General features: G+C 42.5%; 1 protein-coding gene across 1 annotated transcript in view; it reads right to left on the bottom strand.

Annotated features, from left to right (window-relative positions):
• CHN1 (chimerin 1) overlaps positions 1-13,667 on the bottom strand; it is a 124,432-nt gene extending 110,765 nt beyond the window's left edge. Inside the window, exons 1-2 of the mRNA XM_077272664.1 lie at positions 13,303-13,667; positions 13,117-13,221 (exon numbers count right to left, since the gene is read on the bottom strand). Coding sequence (XP_077128779.1) covers positions 13,117-13,192 — 76 coding nt within the window. The 5' untranslated portion in view covers positions 13,193-13,221; positions 13,303-13,667. The remainder of the gene's footprint in view (positions 1-13,116; positions 13,222-13,302) is intronic.
• Between the last annotated feature and the right edge of the window lie 1,787 nt (positions 13,668-15,454).

The raw sequence follows: 15,454 nt of genomic DNA, 5'->3' as shown, positions 1-15,454 counted from the left end.
GGAGGGTCTCTGGAGCTGTCCCAAGAATGCGTCCACCCGACAGATTAAGATGACATCACATGCACTAGGTACTTTATGTATACCCCTTTCTTTCCATTGTATTTTTGTGCCATATATTGTACCTGTTCCATTGATGGGTCTGTATTTTGCACTTATTAATTTTGTCATTTTGGCATCAAAGCACATTGACACGTTCACAATTTCTTCAGCTACTATTATGCTTAATATTGTATTTTAGCCTGTCCCTTGAATCGTGCGTCCTTCCTTTCCCCTTGGTATTTGCTCCCTCTACACCTTACTTTATCTATCTTTGTAATTAAATAAATAAAATATTGTTATATACAAGTTGGATTTTAAACTCACTTTTCTTCTCTGTTCTTGATTTATCTTTAGCGATATGCCCTTTATGATATCCACTAGATGGTGGCCCGATTCTAACGCATCGGGTAGTCTAGAATATGAATAGTAGTATATAACACAGCCCACGCAGTATATAACACAGCCCACGCAGTATATAACACAGCCCACGCAGTATCTAACACAGCCCACGCAGTATCTAACACAGCCCACGCAGTATCTAACACAGCCCACGCAGTATCTAACACAGCCCACGCAGTATCTAACACAGCCCACGCAGTATCTAACACAGCCCACGCAGTATCTAACACAGCCCACGCAGTATCTAACACAGCCCACGCAGTATCTAACACAGCCCACGCAGTATCTAACACAGCCCACGCAGTATCTAACACAGCCCACGCAGTATCTAACACAGCCCACGTAGTATCTAACACAGCCCACGTAGTATCTAACACAGCCCACGCAGTATCTAACACAGCCCACGCAGTATCTAACACAGCCCACGCAGTATCTAACACAGCCCACGTAGTATCTAACACAGCCCACGTAGTATCTAACACAGCCCACGCAGTATCTAACACAGCCCACGTAGTATCTAACACAGCCCACGTAGTATCTAACACAGCCCACGTAGTATACAGCACAGCCCACGTAGTATACAGCACAGCCCACGTAGTATACAGCACAGCCCACGTAGTATACAGCACAGCCCATAGTATATAACACAGCCCACATAGTATATAACACAGCCCACATAGTGTATATAACAGCCCACATAGTATATAACACAGCCCACATAGTATATAACACCGCCCACATAGTATATAACACCGCCCATGCAGTATATAGCACCGTCCACGTAGTATATAGCAATGTGGGCACCATATCCCTGTTAAAAAAAAGTAAAATAAAAAATAGTTATATACTCACCTTCCGGCGGCCCCCGGATCCAGCCCAGGCGTTTACGATGCTCCTCGCGACGCTCCGGTCCCAGTAATGCATTGCGGCAATAACACGTGATGATGTAGCGGTCTTGCGAGACTGCTACATCATCTCCGGTCATTGCCGCAATGCATTCTTGGGACCGGAGCGTCGCGAGGAGCGAGAAAGGCGCCGGAAGGTGAGAATATAATGATTTTTAATTTTTTTAATTATTTTTAACATTAGATCTTTTTACTATTGATGCTGCATAGGCAGCATCAATAGTAAAAAGTTGGTCACACAGTGTTAATAGTAGCGTTAACGGACTGTGTTACACCGCGTTATGCCGCGGTGTAACGCAGTCCGTTTAACAGACTGCTAACCGCTATGGGGGCACTGACTGGAGGGGAGTATGAAGGGGGCACTGACTGGAGGGGAGTAGGGAAGGGCGAATTCGCGGCCGGACTGTGCCTGTCGCTGATTTGTCACGGCCGGCTGGGACCAATCAGCGCTGCGGGATTTCCGTGACAGACAGAGAGACGGAAGTGACCTGTAGACGATTATATAGATTGTACACATGGTGTTAGTAATTGATATATACCCCCTTTTTTTACCTATCATTTTTTATGAACACTAATATTAATCTCACAAGTTTACACTGTTTTTGAGACCTTTGTGACTAAAATCAGGTGTTGTAAAGGTCAGAATTTTTGACACATTCATACAGATTGTCTGAAAATAGAGTACTGATCTGTGCTGAGCAGCAGGTGAAAGAAGCACAAACAAAACATTGTTTAAGAGAGAAACAAACCAAAAAGGGAATATATTAAAAATAAAATTCAATTTTTGCAATCACTGGAAACTAAATAAAAAAAGTTTAGTATTTTTTTGGTTAAGATATGGCCCCAGTGTGGCAAAAAAACCAAAAAAGTTAGAAATAGCACATACTGGCCCCCTGAGGCCACTTTGGCCATGTCTCTGCGGCCCCCAGATTGGCTGCACATGGCACATGATAACCAAGAGAAGGAGAGAAGAACAGTGGGGACATGGCCAGCGTGAAAGGCGAGTGTCGGGGCATTGCTAGGTTTGTTTTTTTTTCCTTTTTTACCACATTGGGTGTCACGTGTAAACTTAAAAGAGTTAAAAAACCTTTTATATTTCTTCCTACAGGTCCAGGACACAGCAATGGGGGTGGCGTTTGCACCCTCATATGCTAATGTGTTCCTGGGGCAGTGGGAAAGAAAAATATTTATCACTGAGCCCATACCAATGGTGGATAGAGTGCAATACTGGGGAAGGTTCATTGATGATATTTTGTGTATTTGGCTGGGGTCTATGGAGGAATTGCAGACTTTTATGAACCATTTGAACAAAAATTATCTAAATTTGCATCTGACGTATAAGGCGGAGAGAACTGATATTGAATTCTTGGATATTCTTTTTAGAGTTGATGAAGCTGGGTTTGTTCATACAGATGTTTTTCGAAAACCTACTTCAACGGACAGTTTACTTCATTTTTCGTCATCACATCAGCGTAGTCTTATCCAAGGGATACTGTACCAGTGGGACAGTTCTTACGTATGCGACGTATTTGTTCAGATGAAGATTCTTTTGAGAAACAGAGCAAGGATTTAAGTGCAAGATTTACAGAAAGAGGATATTCTTCCCGGTATATTGAACAAGGGTATTGGAGGGCAAAGAAAACTGACCGCTCTCAGGCACTCAATAAACAAAGACCAGTGGCTCAAAATCCCGATAAGGTACGATATATTCAATCTTTTAACTGTAGATGGTGGGAGGTTAGAGATATCCTTGCAAGACATTGGAGAATCTTACAATTGGATCCTGTTTTGACACAATATTTACCATCAAAACCATCTATCACTTCTAGAAGATCAAAACATTTTTGTGATGTTCTGGTACACAGCCACTATAAAAAGAAGATCGATAACCCATTTGGATCACGAGGTCCTAGGTGGGGCTGTCGCCCATGTGGATGCTGTGTAGCGTGTCCCAACATCGAAAGATGTACTGTCTTCTCCGGTGCTGATGAGGACAAAACATACAATATTCTCTACCCAATTACATGTACTACAACAGCAGTCATTTATTGTGCTAGTTGTCCTTGTAATCTTAAATATATTGGTTTGACTTCTAGGGAGTTTAGACGTAGAGTTAGGGCAGCACAAACCATTATTGATATTGAATCCCTAAAGACATTGCCAAAACATTTTAAGTTATTTCATCAGTGTGATGGCTCTCTTTAGAAGGTCAGAGGGATTGATCATGTTACCCTTAATGTCAGAGGTGGAGATATTAAGAAACGTCTCTCTCAAATAGAAGCTAAATGGATTTTCAGACTAGATACGATGGCACCTAAGGGCCTTAACGAACAAATGTTTTAGTGCATTTTTATAACCGATTTTAATTTATTTCTTTTTTCTTTGTCTTTTGCTTTTTAGTTTTTTCCAGCCATCCAGATATTCTAAGGAATCTTTTTATTTTATTTATTTATAATAATAAAAGGTTTTTTTGCACTTCTTCACTGGGTCGCACGTGTGTTCACATTGCACTTAGCACACTTATTTATGAATATATTTATTGTTATCCAGCACGCGTCACTTTGTAATATTGGGATATTTTGATAAAATGATAGCTGACATAAATATTTGTTAAAATATTTGTTTAAATGTTGTGTTTTTTTATATACATTTGTTCATATATATATTTTCTTATAATGTGGGATAATATGAGGCCATATTTATATATATTTAGATTATTATGATGTTTTATTTACTGTTATTTTTCTCCTCAGGTATGCGCCCCAGCGGTATGTTCCACCGCTTGTGCGCATGACTGTGATGAGTCTTTTTTGGATTTGCTGATAATATATTTGATTGTAAATGTATATATTTTAATTGGTTTGTGCATATTGTTTGATTCTTTATGTATCTCGCTATATTTTTTGATGTTTTGTGGTTTTATATGCAGTAATAACAGTCACTGTCTTTTCTTGCCGGGACACATAGTTGTCAGACGTCACTTCCGGTTTCGAGGGTGGTGCGGATTACAATATATTAACATTTTTTTTACATTCTGGGACACTGCTTCTGTATACCGCTTGATTCTTTATGTGTCCCGCAATGTATTTTATTGTTTTACCTGCAGCGATGCAGCTTGTGCTCTCCGTGTTGTGACGCATTAGCCGCGGTACGTCACTTCCGGTTCCGGGTCTGTCAGTCCTCGGCGTGCGTTCCACCGTTGAGCGCAGGTCTGTTTTGCTTTTTATGTGTTTTGAATTGATGAATTTCATAAAATGGGATTCCATATATTATATACAGGTTATTTGGATTATCGTTTATATTTTTTGATTAATTGATCACATGTATTATTATATTATCTCTGATTGGTTGGGGTCACGTATAAAAGATTCCCCTTTTCACTTCCTCTTCACTCCTTCAAAAAGCCACGGTGGCGAAACGTACGTTGGAGCTGGTGTCCTTGGGAGTCACGGATCACTAATACATTGGTATATATACCGTTTTGCACATTACTTATGCACTTTATGCAGTCCTGACAGACTGATTGCTAGACTTGCACTTTATATGATTGTTTTGAGGGTAATTTAGCCAATTATATTTGTATATAATATGGGATCTGTGGTCCTAACGATGTATATGTTCTTTGTACTATGATATATATGGTGATGTTTTTTGTCAGTTTCTCCTGGTTTTTAATTTCATTCAATAAAATTATTTTAAAGTATTTGTTATTTGGATTTTGAATATTCACTTTTGAGTAGGTTTTCTAACCTTTTATATTTGCAGAATTTCCAGACTTAAACTTTCCCTGCTTATAAAGGGAGGAATACTGATAATATAGGAATACCGGGAATTGCTGTTCATGCCATTTCCTAAGGGTACCTTTACACAGTGCAATTTTGATCGCTACAGCGGCACGATTTGTGACGTTCCAGCGATGCATTTACGATATCGTTGTGTCTGACACGCTACTGCGATCCGGATCCCCGCTGAGAATCGTACGTCGTAGCAGATCGTTTGAAACTTTCTTTCGTCGTCTAGTGTCCCGCTGTGGCGGCATGATTGCATCGTGTGACACAGGTTGTATACGATGTGCGCACAGTAACCAACTGCTTCTACATCGCAAATACGTCATGAAATTATCGCTCCAGCGCCATGTATTGCAACGTGTGACCGCAGTATACGACGCTGGAGCGATAATTATACGACGCTGCAACGTCACGAATCGTGCCGTCGTAGCGATGAAAATGGCACTGTGTAAAGGTACCTTAATATACAAAATAATCAGGGCCAATCTAACAAAGAAAAAACTCACAGATCCCTGCAGAGCGGAAACTAGAGGAAACAATCTGATTTACCACTAGATTATATAACCTCCCACCTTCTGCTGGAGTTTGTTAGATTCAGCTTGGATCAGCACTTCCTTTCCTGTCAATTCAATACGACCTGAAAACTTTCACTCACCCTTCCCTTGTTGTGTAACTTGAGAACAGAAAAGGAAACACTAAGGAAGCGGCTGCAAACCAAGCGGCTCATTGCCAGAGAAGAAAAATAAGATGAAGATGGATTTCAGAAACTGTCAGTAAGAAATATCCAATTAATTAGATAAATCTAAAAAAAGTCCTTGAGAAAAAGAAGGACATTGTTAAGAGTGTAGAGCTGCTGATGGACAGTCGTAAAAGCCGGTATATAATCAGTGCAATGCATATTTTACACACAAGGGTAAAGAAAAAGTGTACAAAATGTTAACAGGAGAGCCCCGAATCCTGAAAGATCTGGAGAAGATCTGTATGGAGGAGGGGGCCAAAATCCCTGCTGTAGTGCGTGCAAACTTGGTCAAGAACTACAGGAAACGTCTGACCTCTGTAATTGCAAACAAAGGTTTTTGTACCAAATATTAAGTTTTGTTTCTCTATTGTATCAAATACTTATTTCTTGCAATAAAAAGCAAATTAGTTATGTAAAAATCATACAATGTGATTTTCTGTTTTTTTATTTTAAGATTCTGTCTCTCGCAGTTGAAGTGTACAAATAGGTGAGTATAATCTAACTTGTTTTTCTTACCTTTCAGGATACATCGGGGGCTTATCTACAGCATTACAGAATGCTGTAGATAAGCCCTTAATGGCAGTGGTGGCACCTTATATATGAAAAATGAGGTGACAGATTCCCTTTAACAGCTCATTTACATGTTAATAAAAATGAGGATTTATGTAGAATAAAACATCAGATCGCAGATATCAAGTTATCATTATATTCAACATTCTACCTTTCTTCTCTGACCTACATGCCCTTATAAACGCCTTAGGAGGGTTCTTTTTATTATTATAGTGCCATTTATTCCATGGCGCTTTACAGGGGAAAAGGGGTATACATTAAAAAAAAAAAACAAATACAATGATCACGAACAAAAGAGTCATCGACTGATACAGGAGGAGAGAGGACCCTGCCCACGAGGACTCACAGTCTACAGGTTGATCCTACTTACAGATTCCCTTTAACAGATGAATAATGGGAACGTGTAGATGCATGCTACTGGACATACAGGCAGCATGAATCTGACACTGGCTGTTATTGCAGATGGCTATGTTGTAAATTGTAATGCTGCGGCATTTCATTACTTTGCAAAGCTGGCCAGGCACTGGTGCGGGACTAGCCTGGTGCGGGACTAGCCTGGTGCAGTTCTTAGTTGGCTTCTCCACGTTTCCCGTTGATTGACAGGTCTCCGTCACATATGTACATAGGAGAGTCCTGTTAACTAACTAGAATAGGGCAAAGCCAGACAATCTGGACTAATCAGGTATTTTCCTGTAGTCACTAGCTGGGTTTTCAAACTATGCTTCTCTGAAAAGCTGCATTATTTCAGAGTAAAACATATGACTGCAATCATGCAGCCAGATTCATGCTGCCCATAGTTCAGGCAACATCAATTTAATGACAGGTTCCCTTTAACAAGTGATCTTAATTATGAGAGGAATCAACATTGTTACGATTATTCAATTAGAAATAACCTACCTAATACAGGTTAACAAATGGAAACTTTAACCCAGAAACCATGTGCAAGCCTTATGGCATCTGGACTGAGATCAGACCTCGCTATGGTGCACATGGCACAAGCCGGTGACATCTGTGCAGGGCACGTGTTGGTCGTGGCACCATATGGATAACTCATGTACCAGAAAGGATACATTTGGCAGAAAAATCACTTAGATAAAGTGCAAGTCACTACCCATGCATCTATTGACCTGTGAAACATGAAATACTGGATCATAAAACAGCAATACCAGCAAAGGCAGGAGATATTTACAGGCGTGAGAGAATATATATTATACGGGTTACGGGGAGTCAGACCCTTCTGAGCTGATATTGTAGCCCTAGAAATGTTCTCAGAGCTAGAGTGCTTCCTCTCTGAAGAGACAATTTACATATTTAATTTCCCAGAAGAGTATACATGGCTTATTGGTCTCCTCACTCTGACATGCCAGGCTTGGCTTGTCATTCTCCACAAGGAGAAATGTTACCCCTTAGTTCCCACCAGAGACAAACTGACACCAAAAACATCCAGAAGTTTCCTGTTCCCTCCTTGTGGATTGTGCACTGGTAAATGTATGGGGGCTGGGGCTGGGAGGAACAGCTGCCGGGTGAACATGCGCTTTGCTGACAGCTCTATAGCTAGACTTACTGATTACCAAGACATTAGACTTTAGGGCAAAGTAGAATTTCCATATAATATGCATACTAATCAGATTTAACAAATATAGCCATGTGAAAGGATCAATGAATAGTAATACTCTTAAAAATGACTGTGCAAACCAAGCACAGCTGTTCAGTGCACAGTTATGTGCTCATTCCCACCCATTTGTTTTTCATCTAGCTCCACCCTGCTCTTCCTTGATTGACAGCTCTGGCTTTACAAGTATGGGAGAAGAAGCACTGAGCTGTTTGGCCACGTCAAGAATGCACCAAGCTCGGTGTGAACAGTCAGGAGCTTTCGCACCAGAAATGTGTGCATTATTGGGGGTGTTATCTACAGAGAAGTAGTGACCATCTGAAACTATGGAAACATGTGCCACGTCCAGTTATTCCGCCATTTCTGGATTTTCCAAAGGTCAGACCTTTAACTCATATTCAGTCACTATACCATAAAGGTCTATGGTAGGGAAACACTTTAGCCAAAAACATTTTTCCCAAGCTAGAATATAATATGAAGTAATAGATAACACTTCTAATTGACATATTAAGGTTTTCATTTTTTTTAATAAGTTGGGGACAACCATTAAGCGGTGCTTGTAATATTCCCAAAAAAATAGACACGTTTGTCATTCAAAACTAAGCTGGTGACAACCATGATGGGAGCTGTAAGGCCCATAGCTAATCACCAAACCTTCTCTAGACCCCGGATAAAAGATTTCTGGTAAAATCCCCTGTAATAAGACCCTTATCATAGCATTTGTTGAGATCACGAGCTCTGGAGAACTGCCCAGTGAAATATTCAGTATTTCCTCGCCTCCTCCGACATCTGCCAGTGCATTGATCTCTAACCCCTAAATGGAAAACCATTCATCAAAGCAAAAGTCTAAACAGATAGTCCCCGTCTTAAATTACACTTGTAGTAAGTGCATTTACTCCATTAAAGTGGACAGACCATTACCCATCTATAATATAGGTGTCATATAATGGATCTTCAATTAGACTCATTCAGATGGAAATCAAATGCAACAAACAAAGCGAGATAATTGTACGTCCCACCCTAATGATACAGATACATGAAGCCAATAGCTTGGGGTCATTTAATAGTGACCATTATCAACCTTTCGTCCAAGTAGGGAACGCTGACTGTACAGCTGGGCTCACATGGATTATCAGGTGCTATTACTGCAATAAAGCCCCTAAAATTAAGTCTTAAAGAAAATTCTTAAAGGAGTTTACCACTAAGAAAAGTAAACCCTTAAAAGATCTCATACACCTAAAACAATAAACAGTGTAGATTCTCATACTTCTGAACCCAGCAACAGGGAGACGGCGCTGCTAAAATCTCAGTGATTGGCTGCAGCGGACTCATGTTGACAACACACATCACCACTTCAGCTTCTAGTTTCATCTACATTGCCATAGCCACTGAGCTCATTGATTGGCTGCAGTGGTGATGTCAGCTGTTGATAAGATGTAACCGCTGCAGCCAAACCATCAGAGATCTGAGTAGAGGTGTGGAGCCAGCGATGGACTTGGAAATTGCCTGCTCTCTTTGTTGCGTTAGGTATCTAAGAAAGGGTGGGGTCCACTGTCCTTAAAGTAGAAACCCACCCCACAGGCATGCATTCAGTGTGATCGAAGATAGGGGGCTAGCCCTAGCATACATAAGCACCTACAGCTCTGGCAAAAATGAAGAGACCGCTGCAAAATGTTCAGTTTGTCTGATTTTTCTCTTTATAGGTATATTTTTGAGTAAAATGTAAATTGCTCTTTTATTCTATAAACTTCTGACAACATATCTCCGAAGTTCCAAGCAATAAATTTTGTATTTTATTTCTGAAAAGGAGAAATGGTCAAAATAAAAAAAAAAAACAAAAGACAGTGCTTTCAGACCTGAAATAATGCAAAGAAAACAAGTTCATAATCATTTAGAAACAACAATACTAATGTATTAACTCAGGAAGAGTTCAGAAATCAATATTTTGTGGAATATCCGTGATTTTTAATCACAGCTTTCATGTGTCTTGGCATGCTTTCCACCAGTCTTTCACACTGCTCCTGGAGCAAAAATGTAAGCAGTTCTTCATTGTTTGATGGCTTGTGACTATCCATCATCCTCTTCATTACATTCCAGAGGTTTTCAGTGGGGTTCAGGTCTGGAGATTGGGCTGTCCATGACAGGGATTTGATGTGGTGGTCTCTTACCGTATATACTCGAGTATAAGCCGAGATTTTCAGCCCAAATTTTTGGGCTGAAAGTGCCCCTCTCGGCTTATACTCGAGTCACGGTCTGTGGCAGGGTCGGCGGGTGAGGGGGAGAGGGCGCTGAGGCATACTTACCTAGTCCCGGCGATCCTGACGCTCCCCCTGCCCGTCACACTGTCTTCGGGTGCCGCAGCTCTTCCCCTGTACAGCGGTCACGTGGGACCGCTCATTAGAGAAATGAATATTCATTTCTCTAATCAGCGGTGCCGGTGACCGCTGATAGAGGAAGAGGCTGCAGCACCCGGAGACCAGTTGTCCGGGGGAAGGAGCGGGACGCCGGGAGCAGGTAAGTATCACATATTTACCTGTCCACGATCCACATGCCGGGCGCCGCTCTGTCTTCCCGGCGTCTCTCCGCTCTGACTGTTCAGGTCAGAGGGCGCGATGACGCATATAGTGTGCGCGGCGCCCTCTGCCTGATCAGTCAGTGCGGAGAGACGCCGGGACCGGACGCTGGGGAGCTGCAAGCAAGAGAGGTGAGTATGTGGTTTGTTTTTTTTATTGCAGCAGCAGCGTTATATATGGCACAGATTTATGTGGAGCATCTATGGGGCCAAACTGAACGGTGCAGAGCATATAGGGCACAGCTTTATAATGAGCATCTATGGGGCCAAACTGAACGGTGCAGAGCATATATGGCACAGCTTTATAAGGAGCATCTATGGGGCCAAACTGAACGGTGCAGAGCATATATGGCACAGCTTTATAAGGAGCATCTATGGGGCCAAACTGAACGGTGCAGAGCATATATGGCACAGCTTTATATGGAGCATCTATAGGGCCATAATGAACGGTGCAGAGCATTGTATATGGGGCACAGCTTTATATGGAGCATCTATGGGGCCATAATGAACGGTGCAGAGCATTCTATATGGCACAGCTATATATGGATAATATATGGGGCAATAATCAATGGTATGGAGCATCTATTTTTATTTTTGAAATTCACCGGTAGCTGCTGCATTTTCCACCCTAGGCTTATACTCGAGTCAATAAGTTTTCCCAGTTTTTTGTGGCAAAATTAGGGGGGTCGGCTTATACTCGGGTCGGCTTATACTCGAGTATATACGGTAATTTTTGACAGAGCTGTACATCTGGGCCATAATCACAAGTCATGGTTGCATTTTGGTATATTAAAAGGTAAACCACCCATCCCCTGCAGACTGTGAGCCCTCGCGGGCAGGGTCCTCCCTCCTTATGTACCCGTGTGCCTTGTTTTTGCTCATGTTTAATGTATTTGTCTATATTTGCCCCGTATTTCACATGTAAAGCGCCATGGAATAAATGGCGCTATAAAAAATTAATAATAATAATAATAATAATAATAATAATAATAAACCATCGGACCATTTTACCCTGTCATTTTCCTGTTTACCAGTGAAAACAAGTCATCCCTTATTGAGAGGATAGGTGATACCTTGCTGATCAGTGGGGTCCCGACTGCTGGAACTGGCAACGATTGGCAGAACAGGCCCTTTTATCCCCATTAGAATGGAGCACCACTACGCATGTCCGACCACAGCTCCATTCATTCCCTATGGGGCTGCGAGCACTGCGCTTCCCTTTTCCTGGCAGTCCCACAGGAAGTGAACGGAGCGGTGGTTGGACATACAGTATGTACTGCCGCATCAGCTAGAACCCACAGCATGTCAACATGTCATCATGTATCCTCTTTATAGGTGAAAGCTTTTTTAAAACAGGACAACCCCTTTGATGTACGGCCCTCATGTAATGTGCACGACGCTACTGTAAACATTTTTATGGAGGTCACAAAGTTGATATCCATCATATTGCAGCATGAATTAAACCATGATGATCTTTATATGGTGACACACAGCCTTTAATGGAATCTGTCAGCAGCATGATGTAGGCAAATAGACCCCGCATCAAATGATGTATCACTTAGTTTACTGGGTGCACCTGTTCTGGTATAATCAGAATTTTTAGATGTAAAATGCAGCAGAGATGAGAAAGTAACCCCGCCCACAGCAGGCTCTCTATGTGCATGGTCTATAGACAGTGAGCTGCTCATCACAGGAAAGGGCGGAGTCTGACCAGTGTCTGCATGCCAGCTAGTCACAGCAATGATAATGTCCTAGTGATAAAACCTTCAGTGTAAGTAAACATCAGCCTGACATGTGACACATCATTGAATTCTGTGTTTTAACCCCTATCTCATGCTCTCCTCAGATTACATAGCAAAAACTTGCAGATGGATTCTATTTAAAGTGGTTTTTCAGGCTCGAGGTGCATGTCTGCAGCCAGTGTATGTGACTGCAGACTTGTGAATCCTCACATTGCATAGCGTGCACACTGTCAGGATTCTCCGGCGTCTGAAGCTGGCAGGGGCATGACTTAAAGTATGTGATTTGAATACATGCGGTCACATGCCGACTAGACGTGCACGGCCTCTCTCTATACAAGTGAATTGACACGTCTAGTTGGAATGTGGCTGGAAGTATGCAAATCGCATACCTGAAGTCACATGACCGCCTGCTCCTGGAAAATCAGTGTGGGGAATCACAAGTCTGCACTCCATGCCTGGACAACCCCTTTAATTTGCAAGAGCCCGGCACCTCTGTCTTTTGCATGCGATACCGCATTGTGTAGCCGTGCCGCACGGACCAGCAATTAATAAGGGCGCTCCATTCACGGCCCGGGCTGCGATCATGTAGTCAGTATAGGACCCCAGACAGAGGTAGGACAATGGCCGCAGCCCCCCACGATCATGGATCAGTAAGGACTAATAATGGCTGAGACATTACAGGGGCAGCACACGCCCAGAGGCAGAGCCTGCAGGAAACAATAGATAAGGATGGAAGAAAACACAACTCACCAAATAACGTCAGAGCCATGGTCAGCCGGGGCAGGGGGCTCTGGCCTTGCGGGGGTCTTGGGGGGCTGCACTGCATGGAACGTCTTCAAGTTGCGCTGGAAATCACTGCAAGACATAAAAGTTCCAGTGCAGCAGAGCATCCATGGAGCCAGGTGACACCAGGGGACATGGCGGCGCACTGCTCACCTGCACAAAGAGGGGGCACATGGAGGAGGAGAGGAGCCGGCACTGCCGCCCGGAGCACTCACTCCCTGAATGGATGACTCCAGATGATCGCAGTCACACCGCATCCCTCCGGCTCCCGGCCGCCATCTTGCTGGCTTCCCCCCACATGACCAGACAGAGGCGGCGGTCAGGCTGGCGGCTGCCTGCGTTGTCCTGGCAACAGGAAATCCTCGCTACCTCTCTCCCACCCGGCGCCTGGGCTGCTGTCACCTCCAATGTCCAGCTGTGGTCACCTACTCCACAGAGAGCAGATAGAGCCTATGTTATAGCAGCAAAGACAACTGCGCAAATAGCAATTCCCTATAGAAGAGCTGCCTCAGGTCCCCCATAGCAACCAATCAGGATCCAGCTTTCACATTTGCAGTGCAGCTTTGAAAATGTTAGCAAGGATCTGATTGGTTGCTATTGGAAACCTTTTCTACAGTAGTGGATTTTGTGGCTGAAAAATTGGGGGGAATATGGCTGAAAGCAGAGATGGAATGATCGTCTGGTGTCGCGAAGCCGCGACGATGATCCTATGGCCCCACATACCTGCCCAGATGCATGCGTATCATACATACGTCTCAGCAGATGTCACATCCGCTTTGCTTGTACAGCATTGTTCACACGTAGCGTAAATGCGGCTTGTCTTCTGCCCCATATTTTGCACCGAATTATGTATGTAAAAAAACATTGTTGAATTTTGAAGTTCAGCATCAAAGTTTTTCTGTACGATATAAAAAAAAGCATTAAAAACACTGCTCCAAATCTGCACCAAAAACGCATCGAATAAGGGGGAATACGTGGAAAGAAAAATGCAGGAAAAATGCAGCAACTGGAGAAGATTGTTACTGTGGAGTTTGGTGCGAGTCGTGCAGACACAAAGAAAGAAGTCATATAGTGAAGCTTAAGTAAAAATGAAAGTTATGGCTGCTACAGCTATGAATAAATGAACACAAAATACATCCATAGGTCCCAACTGTCCCAGAGACAGTGAAACAGTCCCAGATTTAGGCCCAAACTCAGGAACGGAGCGTGGGCCTGCATGTATTTCTGTGCAGCTGAACGCTCGTTCCCGAGTGCCGGCGGCAGTGCCGGGTATTGATGCGAGGGACTAGTGCAAGTTTCTCGCATTAAACACGCAAGTGTGACCCCGGCCTTACTGCAAATTATGTACTCCTCCTTGGCTACAAATAGATTCATATAAATTGAGCGGGCACCATAAGGTAAAATATAGTGGGATCCAAACAAACAGCCTACAAAATGTAAATCATAAACAAGAAAGAGAAAAACATGTAGGCCATGAAGTAAGGATCACCACACAAAAATACACAAGTACAAATTTTATTAAGTACAAATCCACATGTGAAAACCTTTAAAACATTAAAAAGTCACACATGTGACATAACCATAGAATGAATAAGCTTACAATAAAGCTATAACCCAGAACCCATCACAGATGTGGGACAAAAATTAGTGTACCAGGGTCCCCTGAGGAAGGCACCTGGAGTGGCGACACGCGTCGGGCACCCTTTCCTTGCCTGTCCTACCACCATGTGTGGTCCACCAGCTGACTTTATCACTGCCTCATAACATTCAGCCACAGTCACTTACCCGTTCAGTCAAGTCTCTACAGGTCTGTTTCAACTTTCTGCCGCATGGTCTAGCTTGGGCTAATATGCAATTGCCCTACTTAAGTTTGGTGGATAGATACATTTGTGATTCATTTGCTGACTTGTATTTTGGGTAAGCCGTTGATCTCATTTATTCTATTTTATGGCAGATTCTTGTTGCTGAGGGAGGCTATTTGTACTATCATTTATATTTTTTTCCCTCTCCTATCTTTCAGTATTATTTGATGGTATGCTGTTTATACATACACTAGCTGTAATACCCGGCTTCGCCCGGGGTAATAACTGCTGTTAGCAAAATAGAATGTGTTAACAAAAATTTATTCTGCACAAAAAAAACACAAAACAAATAGATAGAAATGTAATTATTAAAAGGCAAAAACTAAGCTAATAGAAGCATTTTACAACATATATTTCAACACCAGAGATATTCCACACAGATTTAACTAAATTGGCCAAGTAATGTGAAGTAATCTTCTACTACTTATTCGAGAGCCTTTTGA

The sequence above is a fragment of the Ranitomeya variabilis genome, chromosome 7, assembly GCF_051348905.1.
Source record: "Ranitomeya variabilis isolate aRanVar5 chromosome 7, aRanVar5.hap1, whole genome shotgun sequence".
Taxonomy (NCBI): domain Eukaryota; kingdom Metazoa; phylum Chordata; class Amphibia; order Anura; family Dendrobatidae; genus Ranitomeya; species Ranitomeya variabilis.
The sequence above is the reverse complement of the archived record's forward strand: the minus strand, read 5'-3'. Positions and strand labels throughout refer to the sequence as shown.